General features: G+C 48.7%; 1 protein-coding gene across 1 annotated transcript in view; it reads left to right on the plus strand.

Moving 5' to 3' along the window:
- The first annotated feature begins 579 nt into the window (after positions 1 to 579).
- LOC140392922 (arf-GAP with coiled-coil, ANK repeat and PH domain-containing protein 2-like) overlaps positions 580 to 18,505 on the plus strand; it is a 76,350-nt gene continuing 58,424 nt past the window's right edge. The window contains exons 1-7 of the mRNA XM_072478704.1: positions 580 to 638; positions 1,574 to 1,757; positions 3,856 to 3,900; positions 5,933 to 6,028; positions 7,839 to 7,913; positions 15,204 to 15,313; positions 16,447 to 16,498. Of these exons, the coding sequence (XP_072334805.1) occupies positions 580 to 638; positions 1,574 to 1,757; positions 3,856 to 3,900; positions 5,933 to 6,028; positions 7,839 to 7,913; positions 15,204 to 15,313; positions 16,447 to 16,498 (621 nt within the window). The remainder of the gene's footprint in view (positions 639 to 1,573; positions 1,758 to 3,855; positions 3,901 to 5,932; positions 6,029 to 7,838; positions 7,914 to 15,203; positions 15,314 to 16,446; positions 16,499 to 18,505) is intronic.

The raw sequence follows: 18,505 nt of genomic DNA on the forward strand, positions 1-18,505 counted from the left end.
CTCGCCTCCTCCCCCCCCACCACTCGCCCCCCCCCACCCCTCGCCTCCTCCCCCCCCCGCCCCTCGCCTCCTCCCCCCCCACCCCTCGCCTCCTCCCCCCCCACCACTCGCCCCCCCCCACCCCTCGCCTCCTCCCCCCCCCGCCCCTCGCCTCCTCCCCCCCCCGCCCCTCGCCTCCTCCCCCCCGCCCCTCGCCTCCTCCCCCCCCACCCCTCGCCTCCTCCCCCCCACCCCTCGCCTCCTCCCCCCCCCACCCCTCGCCCCCCCCACCCCTCGCCCCCCACCCCTCGCCTCCTCCCCCCCCCACCCCTCGCCCCCCCCACCCCTCGCCTCCTCCCCCCCCCACCCCTCGCCCCCCCACCCCTCGCCTCCTCCTCCCCCCCCGCCCCTCGCCTCCTCCCCCCCCGCCCCTCGCCTCCTCCCCCCCCACCCCACCCCTCCCCCTGCCCCCCTCTCTCTCTCTCTCTGCCTCCCCTCTCTGTCTCTCTAACCTGCCTGTCTTTCTATCTCTAATTGTTCTTCCTTGTCGATGTCTGTATGACAGTTGACACAGTGTTCATTGTGAACCTTTTCTTTCAGATGCTTTTAGATCAAACTGATCGTGCAATTAAAACCCAACTACAGAATATCATCACTCAGTGAGTATAACAGGAGAATGTATCTAACCCTGTGCTGTACCTCTCCTGGAAGTGTTTGATGGGGACAGTGTAGAGGGAGCTTTACTCTGTATCTAACCCTGTGCTGTACCTGTCCTGGGAGTGTTTGATGGGGACAGTGTAGTGGGAGCTTTACTCTGTATCTAACCCTGTGCTGTACCTGTCCTGGGAGTGTTTGATGAGGACAGTGTAGAGGGAGCTTTACTCTGTATCTAACCCTGTGCTGTACCTGTCCTGGGAGTGTTTGATGGGGACTGTGTAGAGGGGGCTTTACTCTGTATCCCCGTGCTGTACCTGCCCTGGGAGTGTTTGATGGGGACAGTGTAGTGGGAGCTTTACTCTGTATCTAACCCCGTGCTGTACCTGTCCTGGGAGTGTTTGATGGGGACAGTGTAGAGGGAGCTTTACTTTGAATCTAACCCCGTGCTGTACCTGTCCTGTGAATGTTTGATGGGGACAGTGTAGAGGGAGCTTTACTCTGTATCTAACCCGGTGCTGTACCTGTCCTGTGAATGTTTGATGGGGACAGTGTAGAGGGAGCTTTACTCTGTATCTAACCCGGTGCTGTACCTGTCCTGTGAATGTTTGATGGGGACAGTGTAGAGGGAGCTTTACTCTGTATCTAACCCCGTGCTGTACCTGTCCCAGGGAGTGTTTGTTGGGGACAGTGTAGAGGGAGCTTTACTCTGTATCTAACCCTGTGCTGTACCTGTCCTGGGAGTGTTTGATGGGGACAGTGTAGAGGGAGCTTTACTCTGTATCTAACCCCGTGCTGTACCTGTCCTGGGAGTGTTTGATGGGGACAGTGTAGGGGGAGCTTTATTCTGTATCTAACCCCATGCTGTACCTGTCCTGTGAGTGTTTGTTGGGGACAGTGTTGTGAGAGGTTTGAAATTTAACAGTGTGTTGTACCATAGGGATATTTGGAGATTGCGGGAAATGAAGAAAGACTTTGAGCGGATTAGCGAGGATCTGGAATCCGCTGTATTCAAGAATGGACAGGTGTCCAGGCATCGGATTCAGGAAGCTGAAGAATGTAGCCATATACTTGTTGCGACTCTCAAATGCTTCCGCCACATTGCACTCGACTACATCCTGCAGGTACACAGAGCGACACATCCAAGTGTTACAGTGAGGGGAATGGGATATATCAGAGTGTTACAGTGAGGGATGTGAGATATATCCGAGTGTTACAGTGAAGGGGTGTGGGATATATCAGAGTGTTACAGTGAGGGGTGTGGGATATATCAGAGTATTACAGTGAGGGGTGTGGGATATATCAGCGTTACAGCGAGGGGTGTGGGGTATATCAGTGTTACAATGATGGGTGTGGGATATGTAAGAGTGTTACAGTGAGGGGTGTGGGATATATGAGTGTTACAGTGAGGTGTGTGCGATATATCTGTGTTACAGTGAGGGGTGTGGATATATGAGAGTGTTATAGTGAGGGGTGTGGGATATATCAGTGTTACAGTGAGGGGTGTGGATATATGAGAGTGTTACAGTGAGGGATGTGGGATATATCAGTGTGTTACAGTGAGGGGTGTGGGATATATCAGTGTTACAGTGAGGGATGTGGGTATATCAGTGTTACAGTGAGGGGTGTGGGATATATCAGAGTATTACAGTGAGGGGTATGGGATATATCAGCGTTACAGCGAGGGGGGGTGGGATATATCAGTGTTACAGTGAGGGGTGTGGGATATATCAGTGTTACAGTGAGGGGTGTGGGATATATCAGAGTATTACAGTGAGGGTTGTGGGATATATCAGTGTTACAGTGAGGGGTGTGGGATATATCAGTGTTACAGTGAGGGGTGTGGGATATATCAGAGTGTTACAGTGAGGGGTGTGGGATATATCAGTGTTACAGTGAGGGGTGTGGGATATGTAACAGTGTTACAGTGAGGGGTGTGGGATATATGAGTGTTACAGTGAGGTGTGTGGGATATATCAGTGTGTTACAGTGAGGGGTGTGGGATATATCAGAGTGTTACAGTGAGGGGTGTGGGGTATATCAGAGTGTCACAGTGAGGGGTGTGGATATATCAGAGTGTTACAGTGAGGTGTGTGGGATATATCAGTGTGTTACAGTGAGGGGTGTGGGGTATATCAGAGTGTTACAGTGAGGGGTGTGGGGTATATCAGAGTGTTACAGTGAGGGGTGTGGGGTATATCAGAGTGTCACAGTGAGGGGTGTGGATATATCAGAGTGTTACAGTGAGGTGTGTGGGATATATCAGTGTGTTACAGTGAGGGGTGTGGGGTCATCAGAGTGTTACAGTGAGGGGTGTGGGGTATATCAGAGTGTCACAGTGAGGGGTGTGGATATATCAGAGTGTTACAGTGAGGTGTGTGGGATATATCAGCGTGTTACAGTGAGGGGTGTGGGGTCATCAGAGTGTTACAGTGAGGGGTGTGGGGTATATCAGAGTGTCACAGTGAGGGGTGTGGATATATCAGAGTGTTACAGTGAGGTGTGTGGGATATATCAGCGTGTTACAGTGAGGGGTGTGGGTATATGAGTGTTATAGTGAGGGGTGTGGGATATATCAGAGTGTTACAGTGAGAGGTGTGGGATATATCAGTGTTACAGTGAGGGGTGTGGGATATGTAACAGTGTTACAGTGAGGGGTGTGGGATGTATCAGTGTGTTACAGTGAGGGGTGTGGGATATATCAGAGTGTTACAGTGAGGTGTGTGGGATATATCAGTGTGTTACAGTGAGGGGTGTGGGGTATATCAGAGTGTTACAGTGAGAGGTGTGGGATATATGAGTGTTACAGTGAGGGGTGTGGGATATATGAATGTTACAGTGAGGGGTGTGGGATATATGAGTGTTACAGTGAGGGGTGTGGGATATATCAGAGTGTTACAATGAGGGGTGCGGGGTATATCAGAGTGTTACAGTGAGGAGTGTGGGATATATGAGTGTTACAGTGAGGGGTGTGGATATATCAGAGTGTTACAGTGAGGGGTGTGGGATATATCAGAGTGTTACACTGAGGGGTGTGGGATATATGAGTGTTACAGTGAGGGGTGTGGGATATATGAGTGTTACAGTGAGGGGTGTGGGATATATCAGAGTGTTACAGTGAGGGTTGTGGGATATATGAGTGTTACAGTGAGGGGTGTGGATATATCAGAGTGATGGTTTAAAAGTTGACTGATGGAGACTCTCCAACTATTTTTTTTTCAGCTCAACTCTTTTGCAATCGACGGGAAGTTTAAAATCATTAACACTGTAAGTCACACACAACATACAAGGATGTGAGTGTTGGTTTTGTCTGGCGCCATTCCCCAGCGCTGAACTTTGCAATGCCCCTCAGGGACTGATGAGGTTTCCTTCTCTCAAGTTCTTTTCCCATCCTGAAACAGGAAAGATAGCCGCCAACGATGTGCACAGCAAAATCCTAGAAATTGCAGTGAGATACTCCCTCACTACTCACCCTCCGACAGTGCGGCACTCCCTCACTACTCACCCTCCAACAGTGCGGCACTCCCTCACTACTCACCCTCCAATAGTGTGGCACTCCCTCACTACTCACCCTCCAATAGTGCGTCACTCCCTCACTACTCACCCTCCAATAGTGCGGCACTCCCTCACTACTCACCCTCCGACAGTGCGGCACTCCCTCACTACTCACCCTCCAACAGTGCGGCACTCCCTCACTACTCACCCTCCAATAGTGTGGCACTCCCTCACTACTCACCCTCCAATAGTGCGTCACTCCCTCACTACTCACCCTCCAATAGTGCGGCACTCCCTCACTACTCACCCTCGAATAGTGTGGCACTCCCTCACTACTCACCCTCCAAAGGTGCGGCACTCCCTCACTACTCGTCCTCCAATAGTGCGGCGCTCTCTCAGTACTGACCCTCCGACAGTGCGGCGCCCTCTCAGTACTGACCCTCCGACAGTGCGGCACTCCCTCAGTACTGCCCCTCTGACAGTGCGGCACTCCCTCAGTATTGAACCTCCAACAGTGCAGCACTCTCTCAGTACTGATCCTCCGACAATACGGTGCTCCCTAAGTACTGACCCTCCGACAGTGCGGCACTCTCCCGGTACTGACCCTCCGACAGTGTGGCACTCTCTCAGTACTGACCCTCCGACAGTGCGGCACTCTCCCGGTACTGACCCTCTGACAGTGCGGCACTCCCTCAGTACTGAACCTCCGACAGTGCGGCACCCTCTCAGTACTGACCCTCCGACAGTGCGGCACTCTCTCAGTACTGACCCTCTGACAGTGCGGCACTCCCTCAGCACTGACCCTCCAACAGTGCGGCACCCTCTCAGTACTGACCCTCTGACTGTGCAGCACTCTCTCAGTACTGACCCTCCGACAGTACGGGCACTGCCTCAGTGCTGACCCTCTGACAGTACGGCACTCCCTAAGTACTGACCCTCCGACAGTACGGCGCTCCCTAAGTACTGACCCTCTGACATTACCGCGCTCCCTCAGCACAGACCCTCCGACAGTATGGAGCACCCTCAATACTGACCCTCTGACAGTGCGGCGCTCTCTCAGCACTGACCCTCCGACAGTGTGCCGCTCCCTTAGTACTGACCTTCCAACAGTGTGGCACACCCTCAGTGCTGGCCCACCGACAGTGTGGCGCTCCCTCTGTATTGAACCTCCTTCTGTACTGACGTCTGATTTTGTACAGCGGGAGACAATGGGAAGGGTTTGGGGCCCATTAGGATTGTGTACATGGGAGTGAATGGAAAGGGTTTTGGGTCCATTGGGATTGTGTACAGTGGTAGTGAAAGGGAAGTGGTTTGGATCCATTGTGATTGCGTACAGTGGGAGCGAACGGGAATGGGTTTGGGCCCATTGGGATGTGTACCGTCGGAGTGAATGGGAAGGGGTTTGGATCCATTGGGATTGTGTACAGTTCGAGTGAACGAAGGGGTTTGGGTCCATTGGGATTGTGTACAGTGAGAGTGAAGGGGTTTGGGTCCATTGGGATTGTGTACAGTGGGGGTGAAGGGGAAGGGGTTTGGGTCCATTGGGATTTTGTACAGTAGGAGCGAACGGGAGGGGTTTGGGTCCATTGGGATGTGTATAGTGGGAGTAAACGGGAAGGAGTTTGGGTCCATTGGGATGTGTACAGTAGGAGTGAATGGGAATGGGTTTGGGTCCATTGGGATTGTGTACATTAGGAGTGAATGCAAAGGGGTTTGGGTCCATAGGGATGTGTTCACTGGGAGTGAATGGGAAACTTTGTTGTGAATTAATCTAATTTCTCTTCAACCCGTTTCAACTATTAAGATGCTGTCTTACCTCAACGCAGAGAACACCTTCTTCCACCAGGGCTATGATCTCATCACAGACCTGGACCCACTCATGAAGAACATGTCAGTTCAGGTATTTCTACTGTTGCACTGCTGTTCCCCATCTTGTCCTGGACGTCTCTCTACAGGGGAGTTTGTTTCTCTTCAGTGCTTGAAATATCTCCTTTCGATCACCCCTCAATCTTCGCCCCCTCATGAAGCCCAGTTTATGTAGCCCATCTTCAAACCTTACCCTTCTCTCTTCAGGATCCTTCCGCTCATTTGGCACCTGTGCCCAGAAACTGCCCTGGCGCATTTCCCCCAAGTCCTGTCCATCCTTCCCGAGGTGAGGTACACGCAACTGGGGCTTGAGCAGTCTCAAATGTAAACGGCAGCGATGGCTCCAACTTGCTTCAGTCTACAGATTCCTTCAAGGTCAATGCCGATACTCCACACGGGGTCATGGGGGTGAATGGGGAGGGATCTGGGTCCATTGGGATTGTTTATGGTGGGAATGACCCGGAAGGAGTCTGGGTCCATCGGGATTAAGCGCAGTGGGAATGAACAGGAGGGGGTTCGGGTCCATTGGGATTGTGTACAGTGGGAGTGAACGGGAAGGGGTTTGGGTCCATTGGGATTGTGTACAGTGGGAGTGAACAGGAAGGGGTTTGGGTCCATTGGGATTGTGTACAGTGGGAGTGAACGGGAAAGGGTTCAGGTCCATTGGGATTGTGTACAGTGGGAGTGAATGGGAAGGGGTTTGTGTCCATTGGGATTGTGTACAGTGGGAGTGAACGGGAAAGGGTTCAGGTTCATTGGGATTGTGTACAGTGGGAGTGAATGGGAAAGGGTTCAGGTCCATTGGGATTGTGTACAGTGGGAGTGAATGGGAAGGGGTTTGGGTCCATTGGGATTGTGTACAGTGGGAGTGAATGGGAAGGGGTTTGGGTCCATTAGGATTGTGTACAGTGGGAGTGAATGGGAAGGGGTTTGGGTCCATTGGGATTGTGTACAGTGGGAGTGAATGGGAAGGGGTTTGGGTTCATTGGGATTGTGTACAGTGGGAGAGAATGGGAAAGGGTTCAGGTCCATTGGGATTGTGTACAGTGGGAGTGAACGGGAAGGGGTTTGGGTCCATTGGGACTTGGTACAGTGGGAGTGAATGGGAAGGGGTTTGGGTCCAGTGGGATTGTATACAGTGGGTTTGTATACAGTGGGAGTGAACGGGAAAGGGTTTGGATCCATTGGGATTGTGTACAGTGGGAGTGAACGGGTAGGGTTTGAGCCCATTGGGATTGTGTACAATGGGAGTGATCGGGAAGGGGTTTGGGTCCATTGGGATTGTGTGCAGTGGGAGTGAACGTGAAGGGGTTTGGGTCCATTGGGACTTGGTACAGTGGGAGTGAACGGGAAAGGGTTCAGTTCCATTGGGATGGTGTACAGTGGGAGTCAACGGGAAGGGGTTTGGGTCCATTGGGACTGTGTACAGTGGGAGTGAATGGGAAAGGGTTCAGGTCCAGTGGGATTGTGTACAGTCGGAGTGAACGGGAAAGGGTTTGGGTCCATTGGAATTGTGTACAGTCGGAGTGAAGGGGAAGCGGTTTGGGTCCATTGGGACTTGGTACAGTGGGAGTGAACGGGAAGGGGTTTGGGTCCATTGGGATTGTGTACAGTGGGAGTGAACGGGAAGGGTTTGGGTCCATTGGGATTGTGTGCAGTGGGAGTGAACGTGAAGGGGTTTAGGTCCATTGGGATTGTGTGCAGTGGGAGTGAACGTGAAGGGGTTTGGGTCCATTGGGACTTGGTACAGTGAGAGTGAACGGGAAGGGGATGATGATGTTGGGAGAGTGAAATATCTTAATGTCTGTATTTCTCTAACTGTCCTTTTCCCTCTCCCAAATCAGATGGACCAAATCGCCACAAATTTAATCGTTCAACAGAAGGATATGGAGAGGAAGCAGATGACTACTCAACAACAGGTTAAAGAAGACCAGGCTTTGACATTGGTTATGCTGGGTATCCCCTGTCCCGGGGCTAACCCAGTCCTGACTGAATACTGACAGGTTTAGATCCACCTGTTCAGCGCCTCTCGAGCATGTTACACACGAACAGGAGAAGGCCCATTCAGCCCCCCTGGAGCATGTTACAGACGAACAGGAGGACGCCCAGCCTGTCCTTCTCGAGCCTGCTACACAGGCAAAGGAGGAGGCCCATTCACCCCTCTTGAGCTTGTTACATTGGAATAGGAGCATTTGTTGCCCATCGTTAATTGCCCCTTTGAGAAGGTGGTGGGTGAGCCACGATCCTGAACCTGGTGCAGTCCCCATGTGGTGTAGGTATACCCACGGTGCTGTTGGGTGGAGGTGGGGGGGTGGCGTGGAGGGGTGGAGTTCCAGGATTTTGACCCAGCAACTGTGAATGATCGGTCAATATATTTCCCAGTTGGGATGGTGTGTGGGGCTTGGAGTGGGAACTTGCAGCTGGTGGGTGTTCCCCATAAGTCTGCCCCCCCATGTCTTTCTAGATGTTAGAGATGGGGCCTGCTGTTGAAGGAGCCTTGACAAGTAGCTGTGGTCCATCTTGCAGACGGTACACACAGCTGCCAGTGTGTGCCGGTGGTGGGGGGAGTGAATGTTTGTGGTTAGCGTGTTGATCGAGAGGGGCTGCTTTGTCCTGGATGGTGTCGAGCTTCTTGAGTGTTGTTTGGAGCTGTACCCATCCAGGCAAGTGGGAGAGTATCCCATTACATTCCTGACTTGTGCCTTGTAGAAGGTGTGATGATATGCACAAAGCAATTTTGTATATAATATTGTACACGACCTCCAACCAGCAGGTGGCAGTGTAAATGTACCATGCGGCTCTATGCCTCAGCGAATTGGGAGTAAGCTGTGTTGATGGATAGATGTATTTTGCAGTAGCTCTATAATAGTTGGTAGTTTGTTATTTATTTATTCCAGTTGTCTTTACCACGCAGTTGTTTCATCATAAATTATTTAAATAAATGTTCTGTAGTGTATCATTCATATCGGCCAGTCTACAAAACAAAACATGTGATGGTTGACTAAGAACAGGAAAATTCTTTAATGACCCGAACAATTTAAAGATAACTTTGACGAAGAAGGAAGAAGACGCAATTTTTTTCACTAACCTTGCAAGCTCCTGGCAGCTGGTGCTCAACGCAAGGTCAAACTTCGAAGCCCAGAATGGAAGGTATCAAGGCACCTCAACGGTTTCGGATTCCCGTTAATGTAGACGAGAATTGGTGGGTGTTTAAGCAGCAATTCAAACTCTATGTTGCAGCCCTTGGTCTGCAGGCACAGCCTGATGAGAGACGTATCGCGTTGCTGCTCACTGTAGCAGGTCCCCAAGCAATGACATTTTCAACACGTTTGTCTTCAAAAGCGAGGCAGATAGCAAGAACACCAATGAAGTTCTCAAGCAATTTGATCGGCATTGCTCCCCTAAAAAAAATAAACCTTTGAGCGCTACATATTTCGCATGCACACCCAGAAAGCAGGCGAATCATTTGCTAGTTTTCTCACCGACTTGCGATTAAAGGCGCAGTTGTGTAATTTTAGTACCCTCCACTCATCAATGATCCACGATCAGATCGTATTCGGGATCTCCAACTATAAGGTACGCGAGAGGCATCTGAGAGAAACAGCTTCAACTTGAAAATGCTATCCAAATATGTCACGCTAGTGAGCTTGCAGCAAAACATATCAGAACATTGAATCTCGTCATTTTGGCGCGAAGGTAGAAGAGGTGGCCGACGCCATTAGTGTGATGACGCAGTTGAATAAAAAACATGGTCCCAGCGCAGGTGGCCATTTTGAGCGACCGACAAGATCCGCTATTTCATGCCAACGATGTGGCAAATGGCATTTGCCACGACAATGTCCACCGTTTGGAAAGATATGCTCCAAATATGGAAGAACAAATCATTTTTCATTTTGCTAGCCAATGTTTTTCTCGTCAAAAAGAGGAACAAACTAAAGCCATCAACACAGTTGATGAAGTGTGCCTTGAAGACATGTTCTTCATTGACATGATTGTTAGCCGGGGCAAGAATAGTCATTGCATGCAAAATGACAATTTGTAGCAACAGTGCAGTTAATGCGGAAACTCAAAAAGATAAATGACACAGTAATAACAAACTCGTCACGGGTGCGAGAGCCAACCTCATCAATTTGTCTGTTGTCAAAAAGCTGCAAATCAAACTTCAAGTAGTAAACAAAACATTGTAAGAGATTAAAATGGACATGAAATCACGCCGTTAGGAGCATGCGTGCTCAATGTCAATGTAAATTTTACACGTTGGCATTTTCCGTTGTGGCGGGGAACACGAGTCTCTGATAGGAGTGGAAGCATGTGAATAACTGCAGCTAGTTAAGCGGGTTTACTGTGCAGACAGCTCTGCAACAAGCCCACATGCCTCTGGAGACTCCATACTAAATGATTTTCCTGAGATTTTCCAAGGCTTTGGCGCTTTGGCATCACAGCTTGGTATGGAGCCTGCTCTTCCCAAGACCGCAGGAAACTACAAAATGTCGTGAATGTAGCCCAGTCCATCATGCAAACCAGCCTCCCATCCATTGACTCCGTCTATAATTCCCGCTGCCTCAGAAAGGCAGCCAGCAAAATTAAGGACCCCACGCACCCTGGACATACTCTCTTCCACCTTCTTCCGTCAGGAAAAAGATAACAAAGTTTGAGGTCACGTACCAACCGACTCAAGAACAGCTTCTTCCCTACTGCCATCAGACTTTTGAATGGACCTACCTTGTATTAAGTTGATCTTTTCTCTACACCCAGCTATAACTGTAACATTATATTCTGCAGTCTCTCCTTCCTTCCCTATGTACGGTATGCATTGTTTGTACAGCGTGCAAGAAACAATACTTTTCACTGTATACTAATACACGTGACAATAAATCAAATCAAACTTTTACTGTACATGTACAGAATCCAATTAAAGGAGAACGCGAAGCCAAAGATTCACGCACAGAGACGTGTATCAGCTTCATTGCGAGACAAATTGAAGGCTGAGCTAGATGAGATGACAGCTTTAGGCATAATTAAGTACATAGAAGAACCTACAGACTGGGTAAACTATGTTTGTGTCAAGAAGCGTAATGGCGACCACAAATGTATGGATCCTAAAGATCTGAACCTCAACATTGAGAGAACATTACCTTATACCAAAAAGGGAGGAAGTAACACGTGAGATGACAGGAACAACATGTTTCAGTAAATTAGACGCGTCACAGGGCTTCTGGAAACTTAGATTAGATAAAGCCCAAAGCTATGTACATTCAGCACACCCGTTGGAGGATATTCTTCTTAAGGATGCCATTTGGCATCATTTCTGCTTCTGAGATTTTTCATCGTGCCATGGATCACATAATAATAATCTTTATTGTCACAAGTAGGCTTACATTAACACTGCAATGAAGCTACTGTGAAAAACCCCTCGTCGCCACATTCCGGCAGTTGAAAGGATTCCAGAAATCCGAGTTTATGCGGTTTGCATCATTTGGGGATTAACACGGGAAGAACATGGCAAACGGCTTCTCGGGGCCCTGCAGAGCATTGAAAAAAATGGCTTGAAGTTGAACAGGGCGAAATGTCAAATAGATGTGGGCAGTATCACTTTCCTGGGAGACAAGCTCTTCGCAGAAGGCGTTCAGCCCGATCAAGATAAAATAATGGCAATCTTGCAGATGCCACGTCCCAAGGATAAAAAATGCATTTAAGAATTGCTGGGATGATAAATTTTGTGGGCAAATTCATTCCCAATCTGGCAGCTAAAACTGCACACCTTAGGGAAACTATAAAAAGAGACGCAACATTCCAGTGGTCTAACAGCCATGAACAAAAATGGTAAGCATTGCAAGTTTCACTGACCACAGCGCCAGTCCTGATATGGAACGCAGGTAAGCGCAAATTGAAAAGGAATGCCTCAGGCTGATTAATGGGCTCACAAAGTTCCATGATTATGGTCTTCCAATGTTTGTAGTGGAAACTGACCACAGACCACTGGTTGCCATAATTTCAAAGAATCTTAATGAGATGTCCCCTGGATTCAACGAATGATCATAATGCTACAACGGTATGACTTTGAGCTGATTTACATACCGGGCAAGCATCTCATTGTTGCTGATACATTATCTGGAGCCGCAGGCATAGAAGAAACACACCAGTTGGATGAGGATGTGCAGGTCCATGAAAACCTGGTCACGGAGTCTCTGCCAGTATCTGACAACAAGTCAAAACTCATTAAAGAAGAAACCACCAAAGAGACAGTCTTGCAGAAGGTGAGGAGATATCTCCATGAAGGATGGCCTAAAGGTTCCTGATCAAGTTTTTACAACGTACGAGCAGAGTTAAGTGATGTGAATGGATTTTTACTGCGGAAACAGGAAATTGTGATTCCACAGTCATTAAGGTCAATGATCCTAACAAATTTCCATGAAGGGCACTTGGGGATGGAAAAATGTGAGTGTAGAGCCAGAGATGCAGTTTATTGGCCAGGGATAAACCACGACATTGAAACGATGGTGAATAACTGGGAAACCTGTCAAAGTTTCAACGAAAACTGATGCAAGTGAGTGAGATAGTCACAATCCTGTGGCAGAAGGTTGGCATGGATCTCTTTCACTTGAATGGAAAGGAATACCTTCAGGTCATAGACTACTTTTCCAACTACCCGGAGATAGCACAGCTGTCGAATTCCACGGCCAGATGTGTCATTAAGGATGTTGAAGAGATTTTGGGGCGCCCTGGGATACCGAATGTAGTCATGGTCCCTGTTTTGACAGTTATGAGTGGACAGAATTTGCACGGCAGTATGATTTCAAAGACGTCACCTCGAGTCCTCTGTACCCTCAGTTGAACGGTAAGGCTGAGAAGAGCGTTCATATCGTTAAACAGCTCCTGAAAAAAGCATTAGATAGCTAAGATGACACCTATCTCGTGCTCCGAAGTTATCATTGTGCTCCACTAATCAATGGGCTTTCGCTAGCTCAGTTGCTGATGAACAGGCAACTCAGAACGACCTTGCCCTATATTCCTCAAGAACCAGTGAACCGTACTTTAGAGAAGTGACTGATCTCTCAAAAAAGGAGGCAAAAGGGATTTTACAATAGATCTGCAAAAGGATTCCAACCATTGCAGCCAGATGACACGGTCAGACTTGGAGATTCCAATGGGACTGGATGGTCTAAGTATGCGAAGGTACTGCGACAAGCAGGTCCAAACTCGTATCTCTTCATCACGAATGAAGGTGTTGTCTTGAGAAAGAACAGAAGAGTTCTGCTGAAAGTTCAGCAACCTTTTGTAATGCAACCACCAGAAGAAGTAGGTAGCGGTCCTAAGACAGCTGAAGAATATACAGTGCAGCATACGGAGCAGCAACAAGAAGAGAAAGACACAAAGGTACAAGAAGATCAACAAGCAGCATTCACAACTACAAAGGAAGATGAAGCAACTTCACAAGTTCAGCCGCCACTCATAAGATCAACAAGGCTAAGACGTAAACCTGAGAGAATTGTAAAAATGATCTAATCAATGTAAATAACTACATTTTCCAAAGGAAAGGGGATGTGATGATGTGCATAAAGCAATTCTGTACATAATATTGTACGCTACCTCCGACCAGCAAGTGGCAGTGTAAGTGCACCATACGGCTCTGTGCCTCGGGGAGTTGGGGGTAAGTCGTGATGGGGGATAGACGTATTTTGCTCTATAACAATTAGTGTTAGTAGTTCTTTATTTATTGAAGTTATCTTTACCACGCAGTTGTTTGATAATAAATTATTTAAACTAGATGTTTGGTAGTGCATCATTGATATTGGCCAGTCTACAGAACATGGTGGATAGGCTTTGGGGGGGTGGGGTGGGGGGTCAGGAGCTGCGTTACTCTCCACAGGATTCCCAGCCTCTGATCTGCTCTGGTAGCCACAGTATTTATATGACTGGTCCCAGTTCAGTTTCTGGTCAATGGTAATGCCAGGATATTGATAGTGGGGATGATTCAGCAATGGTAATGCCATTGAATGTTAAAGAAGGGGAGATGGTTAAATTCTGTTATGGATGCCTAGTCAGCTCAGCAGTGGGTAAGATTCTGGACCAGAGCCGCAACCTTTAGTTTTAAGGCGATGCAGAAAGATCGATTTGTTACTGGTGTGATAATATAAGAAATAGGGTTTGGTTATTTTACAAACACATTTTATCAAAACAAAACAAAAAAATATTTAAACTTCTAAACTTCAAGCCTGACAATAACAAATTACGTGTAGTTTCTTAACTTTAACACATTAGTTCCCACACATTAAACAGCACTTTACATGAACATGCAGTTGTCACGCCACTTGCACAGGAGGCAAACGTGCATACTTTCACTGACTAAACAATTTTTCTTCTGTTAGGGAAATTCTTTCAGAACCCTTTTCTAAAGCATTGGTGGCAAATTTCATGATGCCTCTCGGTCGCTTTCCAAAGCCTTCTTCCTGTACCTGTTCAAAACAGGATCATTCTCTCTCTCTGTCTCTAAGCTCCGTCCAGCTTCTCAAACAAAGGTTCTCCACTGGGGTGCCCATCTTGAACCTATCAGCGTTATCTTGGCTGTTTGATTGCCCACTACTGTTTATACAAAAGAACGGAACCATGCTATTTATATGCAACTAATCTCCCATCAGATTCTGTGATGGCCTAATAGCTGGTCAGACAGGAGTGTCCCGAAGGACAATGGATCTTGAGGGACCCACCCTTGCTAAACAGGGGCATCCTGTGTATTCCCATTAAGTCTGAATGGGGTAACGTAACTTATGTCAGGTGTGGGTGTATCCCCCTGACTTCGTGCTAGCACTTTTTCCCCCCTCAGTCTGTTTAACCCCTAAATTGCCTGTTCCATCTTGGATCTCATTTCTGGACCCAAGTTCCTAATATGTCCCTCGTGTAACATTTCTCTCAACTGGCTGGTCCCAGTTCAGTTTCTGGACAATGATAATCCCCAGGATGTTGATAGTGGGGGATTCAGTGATGGTGATGCCATTAATTGTCAGAGGGGGAGATGGTTAGATTCTCACTAATTGTTGGTCCAATTGAGCTGCTGGTCAATGGTAACCCCCAGTATGTTGATGGTGGGTGGAGGGGGATTTCGCGATTGTAATGGGCTGGGTCTCCCTGCATTCTGCGTTCCAGACTGGGGCCTGGGGCCAGGACTTCGCCACCAGGCTGAATTATTTTATTTCTGTTTTTCTCAGCAGGAGAACGTGGCTAACATCGGCACTGAGTTCCTGAGCAAGGCCCCACCGGGAATCGCCATTGAAGGCTACCTTTTCAAACGTGCAGCGAGGTCTTCGAAGACGTGGAACAGGTGAGGTTGTGGTGCCTTGCTGGGCAGAGCTGCAGGAGCAGGGGAGAGTTCTCTGTCTGATAGTCTTCCATCCTTGGGCGGGGAGAACTGGGGAGGTGTTGCGATGGATTACGTTTCGGTGTCAAGAGAACCCCACAAAATGTTTGCTCAGTACTGAGGGAGCGCTGCACTGTCCGAGATTCAGTACTGCGGGAGTGCCGCACTGTCGAAGGGTCAGTACTGAGGGAGTGCTGCACAGTCGAAGGATCAGTATTGAGGGAGTGCCGCACTGTCGGAGTGTCAGTACTGAGGGAGTGCTGCAATGTCGAAGGATCCGTACTGAGGGAGCGCAGCACTGTTGGAGGGTCAGTACTGAGGGAGTGCCACACTGTTGGAGGGTCAGTACTGAGGGAGTGCCACACTGTTGGAGGGTCAGTACTGAGGGAGTGCTACTCTGTCGGAAGGTCAGTACTTGGGGAGTGTTGCACTGTTGGAGGGTCAGTACTGAGGGAGCGCTGCACTGTAGGACGGTCAGTACTGGGGGAGTGCTGCACTGTCAAAGGATCAGTACTGAGGGAATGCTGCACTATCAGAGGGTCAGTACTGAGGGAGCGCCGCACTGTTGGAGGGGCAGTTGACACAGCTGCTCACCTGATGCTGGTCTGCGGAACTGTCCACGACTCTTGCCACTCCCTCTCTGGCTGACTTTGAAAGTCGTTTTCAGATCATGGGTCGACTTCGGAGCAAGTTTCATTGGCTTTTTGCTTCAGAACTGGGTCTGGAGCTACAGGAGCTACTCTCCTCTTCGCACCAAGTATTCCATAATTCCCATTTACTCCCTGAAGATGCAAAACCACCTTTTAAAACACCGTTTGTGTAACAACCCAAGAAGCACTATCTAATCCCTTTTGCCCATGGTCCACTACGGTAAAGAGGTTTCCAGCTTCTTTAAAACTGCTTTGTTGCCTTTTCTCATGAAAACAAATGTTGTCTTTCTTGGGGGAAGAGGAATAACCCTTGAATTAACCCTTTAAGGAACAGTGTTGTTTTAAAAAAACAAAATTCTTCCGGAATGTTCTTGGCCCTTGAAGGCGATTGCAGCATTTCTGACACTTTGCTCTTGTGTTTTTCTCCTCCTCCCCACCCCACTCCAGGAGCTGGTTCACCATTCAAAATAACCAGTTGGTCTACCAGAAGCATTGGAAGGTAGGGCTGCTGGAGTTCAGGGAGCAATCGGTCGCCTCAGCAACCCCACCTCCCAAACCCCAGGACTTGCTGGGGGGGGGGATCCTGGAGTTGGATATGCCTGGTGGTGAAGGGCGTTCCATGCAGGGGAGCGTAGGCCGCCCTGTTTGTAGAATCTCGGGAACGTTTTAACACGGGAAGAGGCAACTCTGTCCTGGTGTTCCGATCCCAGACCAGACCCCAACAGTGGATCGGACACTGGACACAAACCCCAGTGTTTCATTTTAATTTTGTCAGACAGCGATGAAAGGATACCTCGCTCCAAGCGTGATTTCACAAAGATATAGGGATATAGTATATTAAAACACACTTTATTACTAACCCTGTGTTAAAATATCTTTAACATCACCCCAGAAAATAACTTACAATTACCCCGTAAACATTGCTAATCAATACAGTCACACAATAACCCTTAACTGCTATCTTTATTCCCACTTAAACAACAAAACCATCTCAGCTCTCAATCCACTTTCAAATACAGTTAGCACTCAGGAATGCTTGCTGTAAAGGGATGTCTTGGACACTCCACCTCAGCCTCTGGCTCCTCCCACAGAATCCTAACAGTGCAGAAGGAGCCCACCTGGCCCATCAGGTCTACACTGGCCGTCGAGCACTCTTTCTTGGCCCACTCCCCCGTAACCTCCACCCAACCCTTGGACACTTATAGGGCAAGTCAGCATGGCCATTCTACATAACCTGCACATCTTTGGACTGTGGGAGGAAACCCAAGCAGATACAGGGAGAACTTACAAACGCCACACACAACAGTCACCCAAGGCCGGAATCGAACCGGGGTCCCTGGCGCTGTGAGGCAGCAGTGCTGACCCACTGTGCCATGGTGCTGCCCTAACTACATAATCTCACTAAACTCAGGTCTTTAAACCATACTGAACCAAATAGCTATAAAACAATGTATCTGAAATTCCTACATTTATCACAGCTCCCCCCTTAAAAACGCTGCTGTAACCTTTACTGCACCAAATAGCTATAATACAATACATCTGAAATTGCTACATTCACCACACTGCCCACAACCCACTGGGTGAAAACCTTTTTCCTCATGTCCTCTATAATCTTCCCAGCAATCGCACTCCCCTCCCCTCTCCCTCCCCCACTCGCTGACCTTTCTGCTCAAGCAAAATGGGGCCCCTCCCATCCACACTCTCGAGGCCCCCTGACAATTTTGTCCCACCTTGATCACATTTCCTCACGGCCTCCTTTGCTCCAAGGAAAGTAACCATGGCCTATCCAAACTTTCCTCAATGCTGCCATTTTCCAGTTCTGGGTGGTAAATCTCCCCTGTACCCCCTCTAATGTGGTTACCACATGTTGTGGCCTGGTCAATATGTTATATAGATCCAGCGTAACCTCCCTGCGCCAATGTGCTAATTTCCTGCCCACCTGACCAGTCCATTGGTATCTCCCTTTGAGTTTGGGTCTGTGTGAATTTGGGGGTACAGTGTGTACCTAGGTGTGTACGTACATGTATACGTGTGTGGATGTGTGCATGTTTTTGCTTGTATGTGCATTTGCGTGTGCGTCTATTTGTATGTGTGCATGTCTGTGTGCACGCATGTGTGTGTGCGTTTGGGTATGTGCACACGTGTGCTTTTGGGTGTATGTCGTGCGCACGTTTCCACATGTGTGCACAAATGCCCGTTTGTATGTGTACGTGTGCATTTGAGTATGTGTATTCGGTTGCGTATGTGCGTGCGTGTCCACATGTGCTCGGCTGTGTATGTGCATTTGGGTGTGTGTAAGACCATGTGTGTATGGCTGCGTGTACGTGTGCATGGAGGTGGGTATGCATGTTTGAATGCATGTGTATGTGTGTATATGTGTAGGGCTGTACAAATATATGCTAATCAGTGCTCACCTGCACTGAGTGCCTGCTTTGGCTGAGTGAGAGTGCTTTTGGAGTTGGGTGAACACAGGGAGTAAGATGAAACTGGGGTTGGATTCCTGTCC

This window comes from Scyliorhinus torazame, chromosome 16 (genome assembly GCF_047496885.1).
Source record: "Scyliorhinus torazame isolate Kashiwa2021f chromosome 16, sScyTor2.1, whole genome shotgun sequence".
NCBI lineage: Eukaryota > Metazoa > Chordata > Chondrichthyes > Carcharhiniformes > Scyliorhinidae > Scyliorhinus > Scyliorhinus torazame.